Source organism: Haplochromis burtoni, unplaced genomic scaffold, assembly GCF_018398535.1.
Source record: "Haplochromis burtoni strain Fernald_Lab_line unplaced genomic scaffold, NCSU_Asbu1 Contig_7, whole genome shotgun sequence".
Classification (NCBI taxonomy): Eukaryota; Metazoa; Chordata; class Actinopteri; order Cichliformes; family Cichlidae; genus Haplochromis; species Haplochromis burtoni.
In genome coordinates this window covers 1,302,094-1,318,380 of record NW_024582368.1, presented here as the reverse complement: position 1 = coordinate 1,318,380, position 16,287 = coordinate 1,302,094, and the positions used below count along the sequence as shown (strand labels likewise).

Genomic DNA, 16,287 nt, shown 5'->3' with positions numbered 1-16,287 from the left:
TATTTATTTAGGCATCTCACTTAAAATTTAAACACTCAGGTGTTGTGTGAAAATTATGAACCAAAATTTAATGCATAATCATGACATTTTACTGACTGATGTTCAAACATGTTTACACAGAATACTTGATGTTATCATGATTTTCATACAAACTATGTATGAAGATATGGATATCTGACTATGTATCTATCGATCTATCAATCTATCAATAGATAGATCCCTATGATTTATTGAAATGTCATTTCTGTTGCTTTTTTTTCATTTAACAGTCAGTGCAACAAATTTGATTTAATATACATGAGGTACAAAATAATACTGAGAGTGTAAAAATACAAAATTAATAGCAGTCATTGTGACAGGAAAATGCTTAGTGTCAGATTTCTAAGGCATCAGCAGAGACAGTTATTGCTTATTTCCATGGGATGGTAACAGCAAGCAGGTCTGTAGGTTGTGCTGCAGGTAGGTACAGAGCTTCTCTACAGTGCTTCTTAAGAGAAAGGCTTGACGATCTTCATGGAGATATAATTCTGCAGAGAGAAAAAATGGGCTTTTTAAATGCTGAATTAATTTCAGTATCCAAATATCCAAAGTGTTTTAGACAAAATACTTTAAAGGTTCTGATGGACACAACAAACTTGACTTCATTATCAGCAAAATGAGTGAACTTACGGGGAGGGAGTAGAAAAGGATCCCAAGGAACAAGAGTACAAGCAGGAGAAGAACTCCTAAAATGAAAATCCACTTGAATCTGCGCCACACTATGAACTTCATGGTCTTGCAAGGATTTGTAAACCAGAAGAACGAAGTGTCAGGGCGGCTGTTAGAGAATAGAGACACACGATTATTTTTAAATTAAGTATATTAATGTAAAACAGTTATTAATTTTTCTTTGGAGAGACATATTTTTACTTGGGTGGTTCCAGTCTGGGATTTATGTTGGGCTCTTCTCTGCCTTTCCCGGCTGGCCTTTCCTCCATCTCCTTCTCGTCCACTATTTCCAGTGTCATCTCAACTTTTCCCTGCAAATTTTTTAAAAACAAGGCCTTAAACAGGATCCCACAAAAAACACACACATTTAAAAAATATGACAAATAAGTGTGCTGGAGACATGAACATACACCAAGTACAGGTTTTCCACCCTGCTCAATTGCACATGGCCACCAGCCTCGCACAGACTTCTGGGAGAAGAGTGAGGTGGGCTGTGATGCCATCATTCCTTGCAGCATCTTCAGGCTGCACTTTTCTGGGGTCTTTGCAGGAGGGATGAGATTCAGTAAGTCCAGCTCAATTGACCCTGCAACATAAAATATGTACATGTCTTTCTGTGACAAAGCTGCAGAGCATATGTTATAGCAGAATTTGGAATACTGTTTCACCTAAGTAGTCATCCAGGGAGAATTTGTCATTATCCCATATCTGGATGATCAATTTAGGAGGAATCCTAAATTCAGTTTTGTCCAGATTCCAAAAATGCTCCTGTATAAAGATAAAAAATTATTTCATTTATTCAAATTATAACTGGTTACATTATTAGCAAGAAAGAAATTGCGGATTTTTTGCTCATCCATGGCTTTACACACCTTTCTAGAGACAACACACAGCTGCTCTGCAGGTAGGTAGTCAAAGCCAAAGATGAACCTCCAGTTGAAATTTCCATCTCCATCCAGAGATCTGTAGTGGACATCAGTCTTCTGCTTGTTGTCCTCCATTCCTGGCATCCATCTAAAGAACAAACAAAAGCAATATGTCGCCTTCTTGTTGATCACAGTACAAGTGCAGAGTACAAATAAAGGATTAAAGTGAGAGACAGGACATTTAATATACCCTTTAACGTAGATGTCGCTCATGTTTTCTCCAGTGATGCTTCGTTCATCCAGAGTGACATCACTTGTGTTCCAAATGACAGCTCGCAAGAAGTACCTGTTTCAAGTATGCAATTATATTTCACCCCTTGGTGCATTACGTTAAGATATATGATTATTTTGTAAAGAGTTTCTTACTTCTTAGCTTTGCGTGGAGTGATTTCACACGGAGGCCCGGGCAAACCGAGCCTCTTGGGGAAAATGTCTACCCACATCTGAATTCGTCCCTAGATTTTTGAGAAAAGGGTTAAACAAAGCACAGCACATAACTACAGTGGGGCAAAAAAGTATTTAGTCAGCCACCGATTGTGCAAGTTCCCCCACTTAAAATGATGACAGAGGTCAGTAATTTGCACCAGAGGTACACTTCAACTGTGAGAGACAGAATGTGAAAAAAAAATCCATGAATCCACATGGTAGGATTTGTAAAGAATTTATTCGTAAATCAGGGTGGAAAATAAGTATTTGGTCAATAACAAAAATACAACTCAATACTTTGTAACATAACCTTTGTTGGCAATAACAGAGGTCAAACGTTTACTATAGGTCTTTACCAGGTTTGCACACACAGTAGTTGGTATTTTGGCCCATTCCTCCATGCAGATCTTCTCGAGAGCAGTGATGTTTTGGGGCTGTCGCCGAACAACACGGACTTTCAACTCCCGCCACAGATTTTCTATGGGGTTGAGGTCTGGAGACTGGCTAGGCCACTCCAGGACTTTCAAATGCTTCTTACGGAGCCACTCCTTTGTTGCCCGGGCGGTGTGTTTTGGATCATTGTCATGTTGGAAGACCCAGCCTCGTTTCATCTTCAAAGTTCTCACTGATGGAAGGAGGTTTTGGCTCGAAATCTCACGATACATGGCCCCATTCATTCTGTCCTTAACACGGATCAGTCGTCCTGTCCCCTTGGCAGAAAAACAGCCCCATAGCATGATGTTTCCACCCCCATGCTTCACAGTAGGTATGGTGTTCTTGGGATGCAACTCAGTATTCTTCTTCCTCCAAACACGACGAGTTGAGTTTATACCAAAAAGTTCTACTTTGGTTTCATCTGACCACATGACATTCTCTCTGGCAAACTTCAGACGGGCCTGGACATGCACTGGCTTCAGCAGCGGAACATGTCTGGCACTGCGGATTTGATTCCCTGCCGTTGTAGTGTGTTACTGATGGTGACCTTTGTTACTTTGGTCCCAGCTCTCTGCAGGTCATTCACCAGATCCCCCCGTGTGGTTCTGGGATCTTTGCTCACTGTTCTCATGATCATTTTGACCCCACGGGATGAGATCTTGCGTGGAGCCACAGATCGAGGGAGATTATCAGTGGTCTTGTATGTCTTCCATTTTCTGATGATTGCTCCCACAGTTGATTTTTTCACACCAAGCTGCTTGGCTATTGTAGATTCACTCTTCCCAGTCTGGTGCAGGTCTACAATACTTTTCCTGGTGTCCTTCGAAAGCTCTTTGGTCTTGGCCATGGCGGAGTTTGGAGTCTGACTGTTTGAGGCTGTGGACAGGTGTCTTTTATACAGATGATGAGTTCAAACAGGTGCCATTCATACAGGTAACGAGTGGGGGACAGAAAAGCTTCTTACAGAAGACGTTACAGGTCTGTGAGAGCCAGAGATTTTCCTTGTTTGAGGTGACCAAATACTTATTTTCCACACTAATTTACGAATAAATTCTTTACAAATCCTACCATGTGGATTCTTGGTTTTTTTTTTCACATTCTGTCTCTCACAGTTGAAGTGTACCTCTGGTGCAAATTACTGACCTCTGTCATCATTTTAAGTGGGGGAACTTGCACAATCGGTGGCTGACTAAATACTTTTTTGCCCCACTGTAAGTTGCTCAAATCAAAATGCATTGAGTGCATGAGTGTTAACCTGTGATAGATTTGGTTGGTGGGAGCTGAATAGGGTCCTGGTCTCTACATGCTCTTGTACCAATCCCTGGTCTCTGAGGACATGCAGCGCCAGCCTTTCTCTGGCCGGGCCCAAGTGCTGGTGTTGTTGTACAGTGTTGCCCTCTGCAAAGAATGCAGTCAGTGTTAATATCACTGAGAAAGCCTCCAAAGTAGCAAGGCAAAAAAGAAACAGGACACAATTAAAACAACAATAGAGACAGCACACTCAATATGTGCTATGATAACAGGACTTTCAAGAATGGCTATACCAAATTCCTGCAGGTGGTATTCTCTTCCTGCGAAAGACAATGAGCTTCCATCACCCTCAAAGCGTGGATTAGGGACGCCCCGCACTTTAGCCAGATTTTGGAGTATCTGAGAAGGCTTCAGCTGATCTCTCCACTGATTGATCCCAGATCTGCAAGACATTCGAATCGATGTTGATGTGTAACATCTCTTTTGATCAAAATGACTGGATACAAACAAAGCAGAGCTACAAAATTGTAGACTTAAGAAAATAAACAACTGAAGTGCACTTAAAGTACATACTTACACACAGTAAGTCTGTGGCAGGCCACAGCTAGGCCTGAAACGAGAGAGAAGCCTGTTTTCCAAATCGATGACTGTCTCACCCACTTTTTCATCTCTGCTCAGGAGGTCATAGTCATACACAGAAATCTTCAGATCCTTGTCTTGAGGCAGGAAGCAGGATAGCTCAAACATCCTGGAGAAAAGTATTTGAAATGCTTGAGTTTTCACTGTAAAATAATTAAATATCAAAAATTATTTTTTTTTAAAACAACACATCTCAACAGCATCTCACCTTCCAAACACAGGGTTGAGGGTGTTAGGTTTGTAGTTATCTCTATCATCCACTGTTTTCCTCCCCAGCATAATCTTAATGTACGGGTCGCACTGAACGGAGAATGGATAAATAAATAATGTTGAAAGTATTCATCTTTTTCACAATTGTGATAAGCTGTGCACAGGATTAAAGCAACATGACTTTTCAGCTGCAGCTTCATGTATGAGACGCACCATGCCGTTTGTATCCTTAGGCTGCAGGTCAGTACAGGACACCACATATATTCTGATCAGGCACTCCTGTGGTCCACTCTCAGGAAGCTCTCTGAACTGGCGAGGTGGCGCTGGCACGCCTGGGTCATCAGGCAGTGGGTAAATCTTGAATGAGCCCTGTACACCACCAAAGAGAAAAGCATTGTTAGTTAAATTAAAATTGCAGGTTTCTCCAATGGCATCACAAAGATATCAGGGTTGTTGAAGAAATGATTTAGGGAAGCTCAATTCACACATTTTTAGCAGGTCAAAAGCATTTTTTTTTTTTTTTAAATTCTGTTTAATTTTTACTTTTCTACAGCTTTAAAGGATAAACCCTTCCAATTCTATCTTAGCTACCGAGGCACCACTGAAGAAGAATCAGGCTGGGACTTATGGACTTACTTATTTCCTCACTAGTATAGTTATAGCCTCTTTAGGCTTCTTTGGCCAGGGATCACTTATTGTTTCAGGCAAACCTGTTAATCTTAGTGGAGCCACCATCGGTTCCACCTTAAATTATTGTTTTAGTTTAACTGCAATTCCTAAATTGTCCACTAGATGTTACAAAAGGAGTATTGAAAATGGCTGTGTTCTAGGGCTGGGTATCGTCACTGATTTCTAGAATCAGTTAGATTCTGATTCACAAGGTTTCCATACTGATTCGATTAGTTTTGAATCGGGGAAATTTTGCCTCAGACAGTCAGAAATATTATAATTCTGACCACTTATCAGTACATATCTATATTTTTATACCTATAAAAAGAAAGCTGACACTTGTGAGTCTTTTTAAAGGTGTAAGCATCACAACAGATGCCTTTGTGTCAAAGTAACTCAGGATAAAACACAGAAAAACATGAAGATTTTCCTAGCCTGGGAATTTATAGCAAATGACCTTAAAAATATTGTGCAGTCAAAAACGAAGTGAAGCAGAGCAAAGTTACAGAGGTTTGATTAGAGACACAGCTATGCATTTTGCAATTTTGAATGATTTAAAAAAGTTTCAATTTGTTCAGTATTGAACAGCAGAAATGAGAGAGAGAGAGAGAGAGAGAGAGCTGTACATGAAGTGTGATTTTATCGTGGTGGAAGCAAAACAGCAAAAGTCAGAGGAAATTCCTGACGATGTTTATGTGAAGCGAAATGTGAAGTGTAGTTTGGATCGTCTTTGGCTGCTGGTTCAGTCAATATTGTTTGGAGAGCGATAAAACCTGCAGCTTCAGAATCTAGCGCAAAGAGGACCTAAACACAAAGCGCCCGCCGACGCTTCAAAATCAGTGAGCTGTCGGCTTTCAGCCCCGACGGCGTGTCCGCGAACGTGCAGTCGGGTGAGAAAGGCGACATTTCACTGATTCGGATGCGTTGGGTCCGCGTTTTGTGTTTACATCTTTGTGCAGAATCCGTGTACCTGCTCTCATTTACTGTTTTAGCTGTTTGGTTGGAGAAATTCTGGCGTTTCGGGCAAAATAAATTTCTATTTAAAATTCAATTCAGGATTTTAATGAATCGATATCACATTATCCAAGCCAGAATCGATTTTAATCGATAATCAAAACCCACCCCTACTGTGTACTAATTTTACAAAATTTCACACTTCTTTACCTTGAACTCTCCCACCACTGAGGGATCATCTTCTTCATCTTCACTCTTTCCTCTCTGAAGTTTGAAAGTGCTGCAGAAATCAGTCAGCCTGTGGAACTCTTTAACCTCTTCTAATTCACAATTGTATACCTACAAAAACACAAAAAGCATTACAATTCACTGTTTGTTACAGCGAGTGAATTAAAAACTGGTCTATCACTCAGCTGTGGGGCTTCACAGAACACTCATGCTGGTTTTATTTAACAGAAAATGACTGCAAAATCTTAAGTGCTTTCAGATCACAAGCCTGTCTGTCACAGTAATTTAGATGCAGGTTGTAAACCCATCACAAATTAGATCAGATTAGATCTTTTCTTTTTTCCACCGAGTGTAAAACACATCACCTGCAATTTGTCATATCCCTTTTTCAGGTAAGGTCCACACTTTTCCTGCTCCCCAGTGGAGGCATAAAACTTACTCCACCAGTCTACTGCCTCCTCCTCCTACACAACGCAAAAACAAATATCAATACATTTGGCATTTTTAAGATAGATGATGATATCCATTGGTCGACAACGTGTTACAAGAGAATTCTGACCTTTTCTTCTTGAAGCTATAAAGATGGGAGCAAAGAATACTTTTCATTAAAAAATATTACTTTTTAGATTTTTTTGTTGTTTTGTTTATGTGACGTTTTATTAACCTCTGTTTTTATGATGGGTCTCCCCTCCATGTCTATGACAACATCTCCTTGGGCAGCAGCTATCATTGCCACTGCAAAGGTAATGCAAAATATATATATATATATATAACAGACACTTATCTTATGAAGCTAAATATGCATGTGAGACTTCTGTGTCTGTGGATACCTCTAGCAGACATGCAGGTTTCATTGTTAAGACGATACGGGTCACAGCGGAACTCCTCCAGACAGGCAATTGTGCACTGTCCCACGACAGGCTTCCTACCAAAAGGTCTGTGGTCGATCACCTTGAGCACGATGGGAGGGGCGTACATCTCATCTTTGGGAAGAAGCTAAGTGAACAGTGAGAAGACAGGCCAAATAAGGAAATATCTAAAGTTTATATATCTGAAGGTGTGTTATTCCTTCAAGGAAGACTTGGGGTTATTACCACTTTGAGTAGCAGCACTGATCCAGGAAAGTTGGGGTTCTTTTTGAAGTTCTTAATCACAGCAGTTTGAACGGTCTCACCACCACATTCAACTATCAAACTTGGGGAGGATACTGTGGCCAACTGATATGTCTTCATGTTCCTCAACCCCCAAGTCAAGACCTACAAGCAAAAACAAATATTCATATTGCAAAACCTAGCAGGGCAGATAAGGAGAGCATCACACAAGAGGGCTTGAACAATTTAAAGATATACCTCAATCGCAGTGAGCTGCACAACTGGCCTGATTCCCTGAGGAACCATGTAGAGATTCTCCCCCCGCCGAGGAGGCACCAATGGAAAATCTCCATCATTAGCCTGGAAGACAAGAACAGAGGGACCTCATTTATAAAACTTCCTAATGTTAAATTACAATTGAATCACTCAATTTTGGTGCTTTCTGTACCTTGTCCTTCAATATGAGCTCAGCAGCTAGCAATGCCTCTCCAGCACTGCGACCTTTTTTGGTGACTGGGAACCACAGCAGTTTAGGACTGACAGCCCCACTGGGGTTCAGTTTAACCACAGGGGGGCATGTGCAGCGGCCCATGGCCTCATCTTTACCCTAATGAATATAGTACAGACTTAATAAACCCGTATTATGTCGATTAGGGCCCAAAATGTGCTTTTCTAGGACACAGTTGTGTGTGTACGATTATGTAGTTTGATCAGAAGTTAAGCAGATTAAACACTGAACCTACCACTTGATCTTTGTCATACAGCTCCAAGACTACATCGGGAGGGTTGCAGGCGATGGTCTGTGGGTCTCCGTAGATTTCAATGTCATCAAAAATGAGAGTCTGATCCCATGTGGGATTCAGCGTGGTCTTTATGACTTCTGTGGTCTTGCTCACATGCAGAAATGACACATGAGCATAGGGATCTAGAGAATCCAGAATACTCTTATTACCATACTTTCCAAAATTGTACCTCAGGAGTTGATTTTATTTATTGCTCCTTAATGGATTTACACTTTGTGTGCCTATCACAAGACTTTGCTCTTACCCGAGAAGCTGTCTTTGTCCATGGCACAGAGATTTCTTGCCTGATAGACATAGACTCTCAGGTGGTAGATGTAAGATCCTGGGGGGGGGGAATTATTTTTATTAAAACTGGATAACTCCAGTTTATCCAGGCAGTTATATGTATTTGGATTTGGGATATCAGTGTAGTGTCACACTAAGAGCAGTCAGTCGGGATGTAGTTCAAAGAAAACCTCTGCCTTTAATCAGCAACAAACAGGAATTTATTTTATCTGATTCAGCTACTTACGGTTAAAGTGGCAGGAAACAGTGGGTGTGTTGGCACCAAAAACTTTGGCTGCACCCGTTTTACCGGCCTTCTCATCAACATCGACCCCCTGTTAACAAAACAAAGGAGCTTAACAGGAGACTTTTCTAAATATTGGAGCAAACTTTAAGAAAATTTAAAGCAACACAGCACAACAACCCAAATAAAATCGATTTTACATCTGACAGAAATGGGTACAGAATAGAGATTTATATTAAGCAGTTTTACTCAGGGTGCTTAAACTAGACCTACTAAAGCTCCTTCCAGTCTGAAGATGGCAGAGGCCCCAATGCAGTCTGATGGGACCATCTTTCTCCTCCAACGTCGGCGGCGGAACGTGTCAGAGGAGCGCTCTTTCCTGTGGAAATTCCAGCCAATCAGGGAAGAGTATTCCCAACCTTCCCCCGATCCTCGTCTCTAAAGAAGGAACAAAAGCCAAAAAATCCCGCAATGAGATTATACCTGTGTGCTGAATCTAGTCTTTTCCTAATCTGTGTCTTCCTCACCTCAGCAATAGCAGTTTTCTCAGATATCTTCCTTCTTTTTCTCATGAGTCTCTTCCTGCGGTGGACATGGTACATCTTCTCTGCTGGAGCCCAGGACTTTGGTTTATCATCAGGGGGAATGGTGACCCCATATTCCCAACCTAGTGTCAAAAAATACATATATAGTTAGACTCTTCCTTATTTGTAAGATGACAGTAGTAGGAAGAGAGGATGTACATTGTTAGGCCCGTAACTTGTTGAACAAAGACAAATTATGACATTTTGCCCATATATACCACAGAAGAGTTTAGAAAAACAGTCAATATGTAATTAAAGTGCAGGCTTTAAGAGATTAAATAAAGTAGTATTAACGTTTTAGGAATTATAGACATTTTCAAAGAGTCCCCCGTATTTACAGGCTGAAAGTGATTGCACAAACTAACATCATTTTAAATATAAGGATTGCTTCTGATTGATTGTCTGAAATCTAGAATCCATAAACATCACCAAATGATGTTTCCTCTTTGAGATGCTTTGTCAGGCCTTTACTGCAGCTACCAGCAGCTGCTGCTTGTTTGTGGGTCTCTCCCTGCCTTCAGTTTTGTGTTTAATACCTGAAAGTAGTGCTCTGCTGGGATGAGATCAGGTGATTGACTTGGTCATTGAAGAATATCACATTTCTTTGCCTTGCGAAACTCTTGGCACATCATCAATAAACACCAGGGACCCAGTTCCACCAGGCGGCCATACATACCCATGTCATAACATGGCTCCACCATGGTTAAAAGAAAAGGTGAAACGCTTAGGACTTAGAGATTATTGCTTTTCTTAACCATGGAAAGAGTTCCAACACTTCATTTGTCTTCGGTGGTCTGTGCTGGCCGGTGCGTTTCTGTCCACTCCTATTGTTTTTGACGTCTCTTCTATAGGTTTATTTTATTTATATACTTATTTATTTATTTTCTGTTTACTGATGGCTTGTGTTTCAGTTTTAATGTTCATGTTACCTCTCTCATCGACAGCTCTGTTGCTATCGAAGCTCCAGTCATCCTCCCAGGTCCATCCAGGTGGACACTCAAAGTCCCCTGGGCTCTGAACCTTTTCACCATTCTACACAAAATAAAAAGTTTTTATTAAATTATACAGAAACTTAAAAAGCCCAACTGATTTTATTAATGCTTCATATTCTATACCAGTCGGTCTCTAATTCTGTAAAGTTTTTAACAGCTATGTGTTGCATTTGGAAGGAATAAAAGAGTTGAACATGTTCGGATGCTCATGGGAACTACTCAAAAACTCAGACTTGGGTGATAGACGTCTGCAGCAGCTTTGAGGTTTTTGGGCTCTTATGCAGCCCAAATACTCAATGTGGTGTCATTATCATTACTAGCAGGCCTACTAAAAACTACAAATGGTGCCAGAAAGACAGCAAAAATCACGCCAATGCAACCACAAAGAAATCAACCTGTCACAAGTACACAGTAGTAAAGTAGAAATTTATAACATTGGAAACAAGTATGCATAAACAGGCTTTGTCGTGCTATCTTCACCCACATATTTCAGATAGGGCTTTAAAGCTAAACGTGTGTTTTATATGTCTGTGGGTAAGACCAGTATAGCATACCACGTCTGTGTAGGGCTCTGCAGCAGGTTTCCACTCACCACCAGGAAACCGTGTTTCATTCTCAAAAACCTCATCTGTGAACTCTGTGTGGCCTGCATCTGCTTCTGTCAACAGACTTTAGAAAACACCACCATAGCACTAAGGTTAATAAGAGGCTGTCTGACTCAGGCAAAAGTTATGTAGGTCCACGATAAACAGATCAGAAGAGATCAGGAAAGCAGGCTTCAGATAGCTAAGGCTATTTACTCAAACTTCAGTATGAGGCTGTAAGCACTTTAGAGTCAGAAGGCACAAAGGGAGGGAAGGAGAAGAAACCAAAATGTTGGCTGATGCCAAATTCCTGTTAATTTCCTGTAATTGTGATGATGATTTGGTTCCTAGCGTTGGCTGGTACCCTCAGTCATTTGAAAGCACACAAGGGATTGTACCTGACAATTTGACCCACCGACAACAACAATCAAAAGCAGGAATAAACAGCTTCTCAGAGGAAACTGTGCAAAAATAACATTAGCCATGCAAAAAACCTGGTAATCAGATTCTGAGGAAAAGCAGGAGAGAAGGCCAGATGGAAAACAAAGAAATATATATAAAAAAAATAGTTAATAAAGAAACAGAGAGAAAGAGAGAGTTTGTATATGTAAGTGAAAATGTGGTATTTAACCTATTAAAAAAAACACTGGGCAGAGATTGTTTCTAATAATTTGTCTCATATCACTATTTTCTGCTGTGCAAAGACTGAGAGCAATTCTTGGAAATTCTTTCTCTGTTAATTAAGTAAGTAAGTAAAATTTTATTTATATAGCACCTCTTAAGATAGATATCACAAAGAAGCTTCACAACAAAAAGTGCAAGAACATTAAAGTTTAATAGATGACGTTTTTTTTCTTCGTTTTAAAGAGACCACTGAGTCCACAGAGCTCAGGTACAAAAGCTCTGTAGCTTGTATGACAGACAGTCATCAGGCCCTGATCACATGACCTCAGGAACCTGCTGGGGACATTTGAATGCAGAGGTCTAAAAGCGGACCGAAACTACCAGCGGTATGACACGTGAGTACTTAGAAGACTTTGTTAGAAAGTGGTTTTGGGTTTTGGTTAAGACAACTGAACAGCAAGTAAAAAATAGACAGACATATCTGTAGACAGAAAAACATAAATCTGAAGTTCACATCTGGGCGTGACTGCAAGTGTTGATTTATAACATCAAGTGGAGCATGACATTTTGAGCACCATGCGACCCACTTTTAGCCACAACTGCCAAAATGAGTCCAGTCCAGGCCCCAAACTTATCTGCTTTCTGATTGAAACAGGAAATTAAGATCAAACAAACAAGTGATGTTTTCACTTTGATTACATGCAGTTTTAGCTCCATAGTGTACTGGCTCAACCATTCAACTATCAAGTGAAAGCTCCCTAGTTTTGATCCTAGGAGGAGAAACTAATCCCTTTTGGGGTTGCTTCAGAAACGGCAACTAGTGTAAAAATAAGGGAGTAGCTGGATTCTTTTTTTTTTTAACTTATATGCATTTTGTTTTTGTTATAGACAGGATAATAGTGTGTGCTTCTTAGCCTCGATGACATTCTTACATCCCTTACAGAACACACACAAGAACACACAGCTTGCTGAGTTTTAACCTTTCCATAAAAGATACTGAAGTATAAACAGGATAGTAGGATAGTATGTCCAAGTGCACTGCAACAGGATGTACGCAGTTGATTGAAAGGGCTGCGAGTGTGCGTGTACTTGTATGATTACTCACCATCGCTCAGGATCAACAAACCAGTCTCCCTCCCATTCCCATCCACGTGGCGGCAGAAAGCGTTCCTGCTTGAGCTTCACCTTTCCAGTTACATCGGAGAACTTATGACGTCCAACCAAGCCAGTGGTACCCCATTTGCCAAACACCTGAGCCTGGTTCTCATACTACAGAGGGGGAAAAAGCAACAGTGTATTCAAGCCATAGTTTATACAATGCCCTCTAAAGTAAGCAGTCACAAATGTTTGTATTTATTTCTTCAGAAACACATGTTTTGCATAGATACTGTACCATTTCAGCATACACACTGAAGTTTCCCTCTGAGAAAGTATTGAATTTTTTCTCTTGTGCAGAGAGACCGAGCCACATGTTGATCCTCAGCTGAACCGGGATCTTCAGACCTTTTTCTTTGTCCATGGGATACTGAATACAAGAATTAAATGACATACAAAATATACTGTAAAACCTGAATTATTGCAAGTTGTTAAAGAAACATTTATGACTTTTGCATTACCTGCATGAAGACGGTCCGAGTCTTTCCACAATGTTTGCCACAGGCCTCGTCGCTGAAGTTAGAGTACAGGATCTGGTTGGCTGGGACTCGGGCATAAGCCACACGCTTCTCTCCTCTCAACATCCATATGATCACATCTGGCATGCTGTTCTGAGGCTGAAGGAGACATGAAACATTTCAATTACACAAAGTTTCGATCCTGTTTTAGAGCTGCACTACATTGTACTTTTGATAACAATGACGCCCTGGACATTCTTTAGCAGAGGAAACATTTTCTCACCTCCTCTGCCAGCTGCTTGAGTCTGTCCAACCAGTCTTCAATTTCACCAACAGTCGCCTTGACGTCTGTGGCTTCTTCTCTCACCCGAGTGGCCATCTGCCTGATACTTTCCACAGCGGCATCACGCAGGCTTTTTATTTGGAGATCCAGTTCTGTAATGTTTTGCTGTTCCTCCAGAACTGGAAGCTGCAAACTGTCACACGCACATCAGATTATTTAGCTTTAACAGCCACCTACAAATGTATCTGTCCTAACAGAAAAAAAACACAGCTGTCTAACAATAATCTACATCAAACCACTACTTCATGCAACTGAAAGGACTAGTGTAGGATCTGCCTGGTCTCGTCTTACTTGCTAAGGTCCTCAATCAGGCAGTTGATGAGTTTAAGCCAAATTTCAGCAAGGTGTGTCTCAGGAATTTTGGCTAAGATGGCTGTTTTAAAAGAAATAAGGTGAGACTCCTGAAACAAATCACAAAGCGTAAAGGGGAGAGATTAATGAGCAGCAGAAATATTGTGAAATATTATGTCTGTGTGCTATTCTCACCAGCCTCTCAGCAATGAAGAGGAGAATATTAACAGAGTACAGGCGGTAGCTGATGTCCTCCCAGTACGAAGTGAGAATCACAACAGGCTTAGTGTCAGCCCAGGGTAGGTAATAGTAGTGATTACCTGCACCATACACAGTAAATGTGCTGTTTTATTATTTATTTTACACACACATTAGGAGTTTATGACTCGGTATTCCAAACACTTACAGTGAGGTTGACAGTTTAAGTAATTTAGTAATATATATTTGACTTAAATAACAATAAAAAAAAACACATGCCTACCTAAATTCCCTTAATGTCATGAAAATATCAAAACTACGTCATAGTCCATAAACAAGCTAAAAAACAACTAAGTACCATCAAAAACAGCAAAGCTGTACTGGGTGGTGGACGCCAGGGGCTTGCAGGTGGAATCCAGCTTGTTCCCATAATTACCGATGCTGACCTCAAACTGGATTGGTTCACCAGGCTCTTGGAGCATGCATGCACTGTGGAAAACTGCGCACAGGGAGTACTTCCTCCTCCGCTGGTATTTCTGCAACCAATTAAAAAAGAAGTGGGAGTGTTATAATTTAATTCCACACTGTTGGTTAGAGGTATTCTATCCCTGTTCAGGACCACATTTAGATTATGTAAATGAAAACAAACTGCTGGTTTTTGTTTCTGCTTAGGGATGTTCACACCATCAGTTTAAAGGCACCTTGCAGTTTACTGGAGTAAATACAGCATGACAGGGTTACGGTGAGCGGCGTGAGTACCTGTGCGACCAAGATGTCATCACTTGAGATGTCATCCACATTTTTATCAGTCTTTCCATCCAGCTGAGTGGAGAGTTGAACAAGGACCCTCCCCCTGTATGCGACCCCTTCTCCCTGAAAGAGTTGAAAATGCAAAAACATGAATATGAAATAAAATGAATACTAATGAGAGTGAAATATCATGCAGAAGTTCTGGTTGGTGCTACCTTTCCATGGTTGAGTTCATCGTATGGGTCAGGCAGACCTGAGTACTCTCTCGGGCTGCCATACAGGTTGACGTAGCAAGGCCCAAAGGCTGGGAGAAAACCAACTTCTGATGCAGCTGTGCTCACGGTAACACACAGAAAAAACAAAAATCCACCAGGATTTACAGGTAAGGTTAGATACATAAAGAGAAGGAGTGAGTTAAGCTCTTAGAAACTTAGAGTCTTTTTTTACATAAAAGAAGATAAATCATTTAGTACATACATTCGGTGACTGTGTTGGAATTTTCAGCCTGTGTTTCTGTTTTGAATGAATAAAAAAAAAAGCGGTATTACATTTCATATCACAACATGGACATAAACCAGTGAGTGACAAAATATAAACAATACTGTATGATTACCTTCAATCTCTCCGCCAGAGGAAGATATCTTGCTTAGATTCAAAAATGCTGTTCCTATGGCATCATCCTTGGTTAGACGATCCCTGCAAAGAATATATATACATGTCAGATAGTGGTCGTGTTATTGTTACCCATGTCTGTGAATGAATGTCAGTGCTTACCAGTCATACATAGTCAACTTGATGCATTCGCACATGGAGGGAAACTACAGAGGCAGAGGTTATTTATGATGGAGATTAAAGTCTCATTCAATTTTGAATCAAAGCTTCTTTTTAATATGCATCTTTATTACCTTTACTTGAAGACTGATGAATTGGTTAAACTCTGGATTCGCATTTTTCTCAATTATTTTGGTAGAAGCCTAAAAAGACAAAATAATAATGTTAAATGAACTATAATTACATTGAGGGAAATTTTTAAAAACTTTAATCTAACATGAAATACCTTCTTCCCAGCAAAGCTGACTTCCAAATATGGATCCACCAAGTTTTTCCTGTCTCCATCCCCTCCAAATACCTGTTTCACTGTCTGAACAAAGGCATCATCCACTGCAACATAAAACAGAAGCTTCTTAAACGGATTTCAATGCATCAGCCCATGAGAGCTGCAGAAATTTAATCCCCGGTACACCACTTACTCTGTGGCATATCCTCGGCACGATAGACTTTAAGGTTCAGCGTGGCTGATCGCATCGTGACTCCAGCTGGCACCAAAAGATTGTTCTCTATGTCATCTTGCTCCTCATTTGACTCTCTCTTCTCAGTCTGTACGCAAGAAGCAAGAGCAGAGCAGAAGAGATGTTTATGTTATTAACACTGCATTAAGAGAAAGGTGTTTTGATTTTGAG

The 16,287-nt window shown here is 40.5% G+C and overlaps 1 protein-coding gene across 3 annotated transcripts in view; it reads right to left on the bottom strand.

Annotated features, from left to right (window-relative positions):
• Positions 1-47: 47 nt before the first annotated feature.
• The window catches only part of myofl (myoferlin like), a 23,422-nt gene continuing 7,182 nt past the window's right edge, over positions 48-16,287 (bottom strand). For 2 of the 3 annotated variants that reach the window (XM_005913975.2, XM_042224837.1), the window contains 43 exons: positions 16,078-16,204; positions 15,885-15,988; positions 15,733-15,801; positions 15,602-15,645; positions 15,441-15,523; positions 15,305-15,340; positions 15,043-15,158; positions 14,837-14,950; positions 14,436-14,613; positions 14,075-14,199; positions 13,880-13,989; positions 13,529-13,721; positions 13,249-13,404; positions 13,026-13,157; positions 12,738-12,901; positions 10,979-11,093; positions 10,362-10,464; positions 9,376-9,515; positions 9,122-9,286; positions 8,852-8,939; positions 8,585-8,662; positions 8,281-8,462; positions 7,986-8,144; positions 7,796-7,897; positions 7,541-7,702; positions 7,277-7,442; positions 7,111-7,181; positions 7,006-7,020; positions 6,812-6,910; positions 6,429-6,557; positions 4,809-4,964; positions 4,594-4,685; positions 4,324-4,494; positions 4,040-4,188; positions 3,751-3,893; positions 2,001-2,089; positions 1,825-1,920; positions 1,581-1,722; positions 1,377-1,476; positions 1,119-1,294; positions 910-1,019; positions 670-817; positions 48-527 (listed from right to left, as the gene is read on the bottom strand). In XM_005913975.2, the coding sequence (XP_005914037.1) occupies positions 489-527; positions 670-817; positions 910-1,019; positions 1,119-1,294; positions 1,377-1,476; positions 1,581-1,722; positions 1,825-1,920; positions 2,001-2,089; positions 3,751-3,893; positions 4,040-4,188; positions 4,324-4,494; positions 4,594-4,685; positions 4,809-4,964; positions 6,429-6,557; positions 6,812-6,910; positions 7,006-7,020; positions 7,111-7,181; positions 7,277-7,442; positions 7,541-7,702; positions 7,796-7,897; positions 7,986-8,144; positions 8,281-8,462; positions 8,585-8,662; positions 8,852-8,939; positions 9,122-9,286; positions 9,376-9,515; positions 10,362-10,464; positions 10,979-11,093; positions 12,738-12,901; positions 13,026-13,157; positions 13,249-13,404; positions 13,529-13,721; positions 13,880-13,989; positions 14,075-14,199; positions 14,436-14,613; positions 14,837-14,950; positions 15,043-15,158; positions 15,305-15,340; positions 15,441-15,523; positions 15,602-15,645; positions 15,733-15,801; positions 15,885-15,988; positions 16,078-16,204 (5,136 nt within the window). In that variant the 3' untranslated portion in view covers positions 48-488. Of the gene's footprint in view, positions 528-669; positions 818-909; positions 1,020-1,118; positions 1,295-1,376; positions 1,477-1,580; positions 1,723-1,824; positions 1,921-2,000; positions 2,135-3,709; positions 3,894-4,039; positions 4,189-4,323; positions 4,495-4,593; positions 4,686-4,808; positions 4,965-6,428; positions 6,558-6,811; positions 6,911-7,005; positions 7,021-7,110; positions 7,182-7,276; positions 7,443-7,540; positions 7,703-7,795; positions 7,898-7,985; positions 8,145-8,280; positions 8,463-8,584; positions 8,663-8,851; positions 8,940-9,121; positions 9,287-9,375; positions 9,516-10,361; positions 10,465-10,978; positions 11,094-12,737; positions 12,902-13,025; positions 13,158-13,248; positions 13,405-13,528; positions 13,722-13,879; positions 13,990-14,074; positions 14,200-14,435; positions 14,614-14,836; positions 14,951-15,042; positions 15,159-15,304; positions 15,341-15,440; positions 15,524-15,601; positions 15,646-15,732; positions 15,802-15,884; positions 15,989-16,077; positions 16,205-16,287 lie in introns of those variants that run through there. The other variant, XM_042224838.1, reaches the window with a different exon arrangement.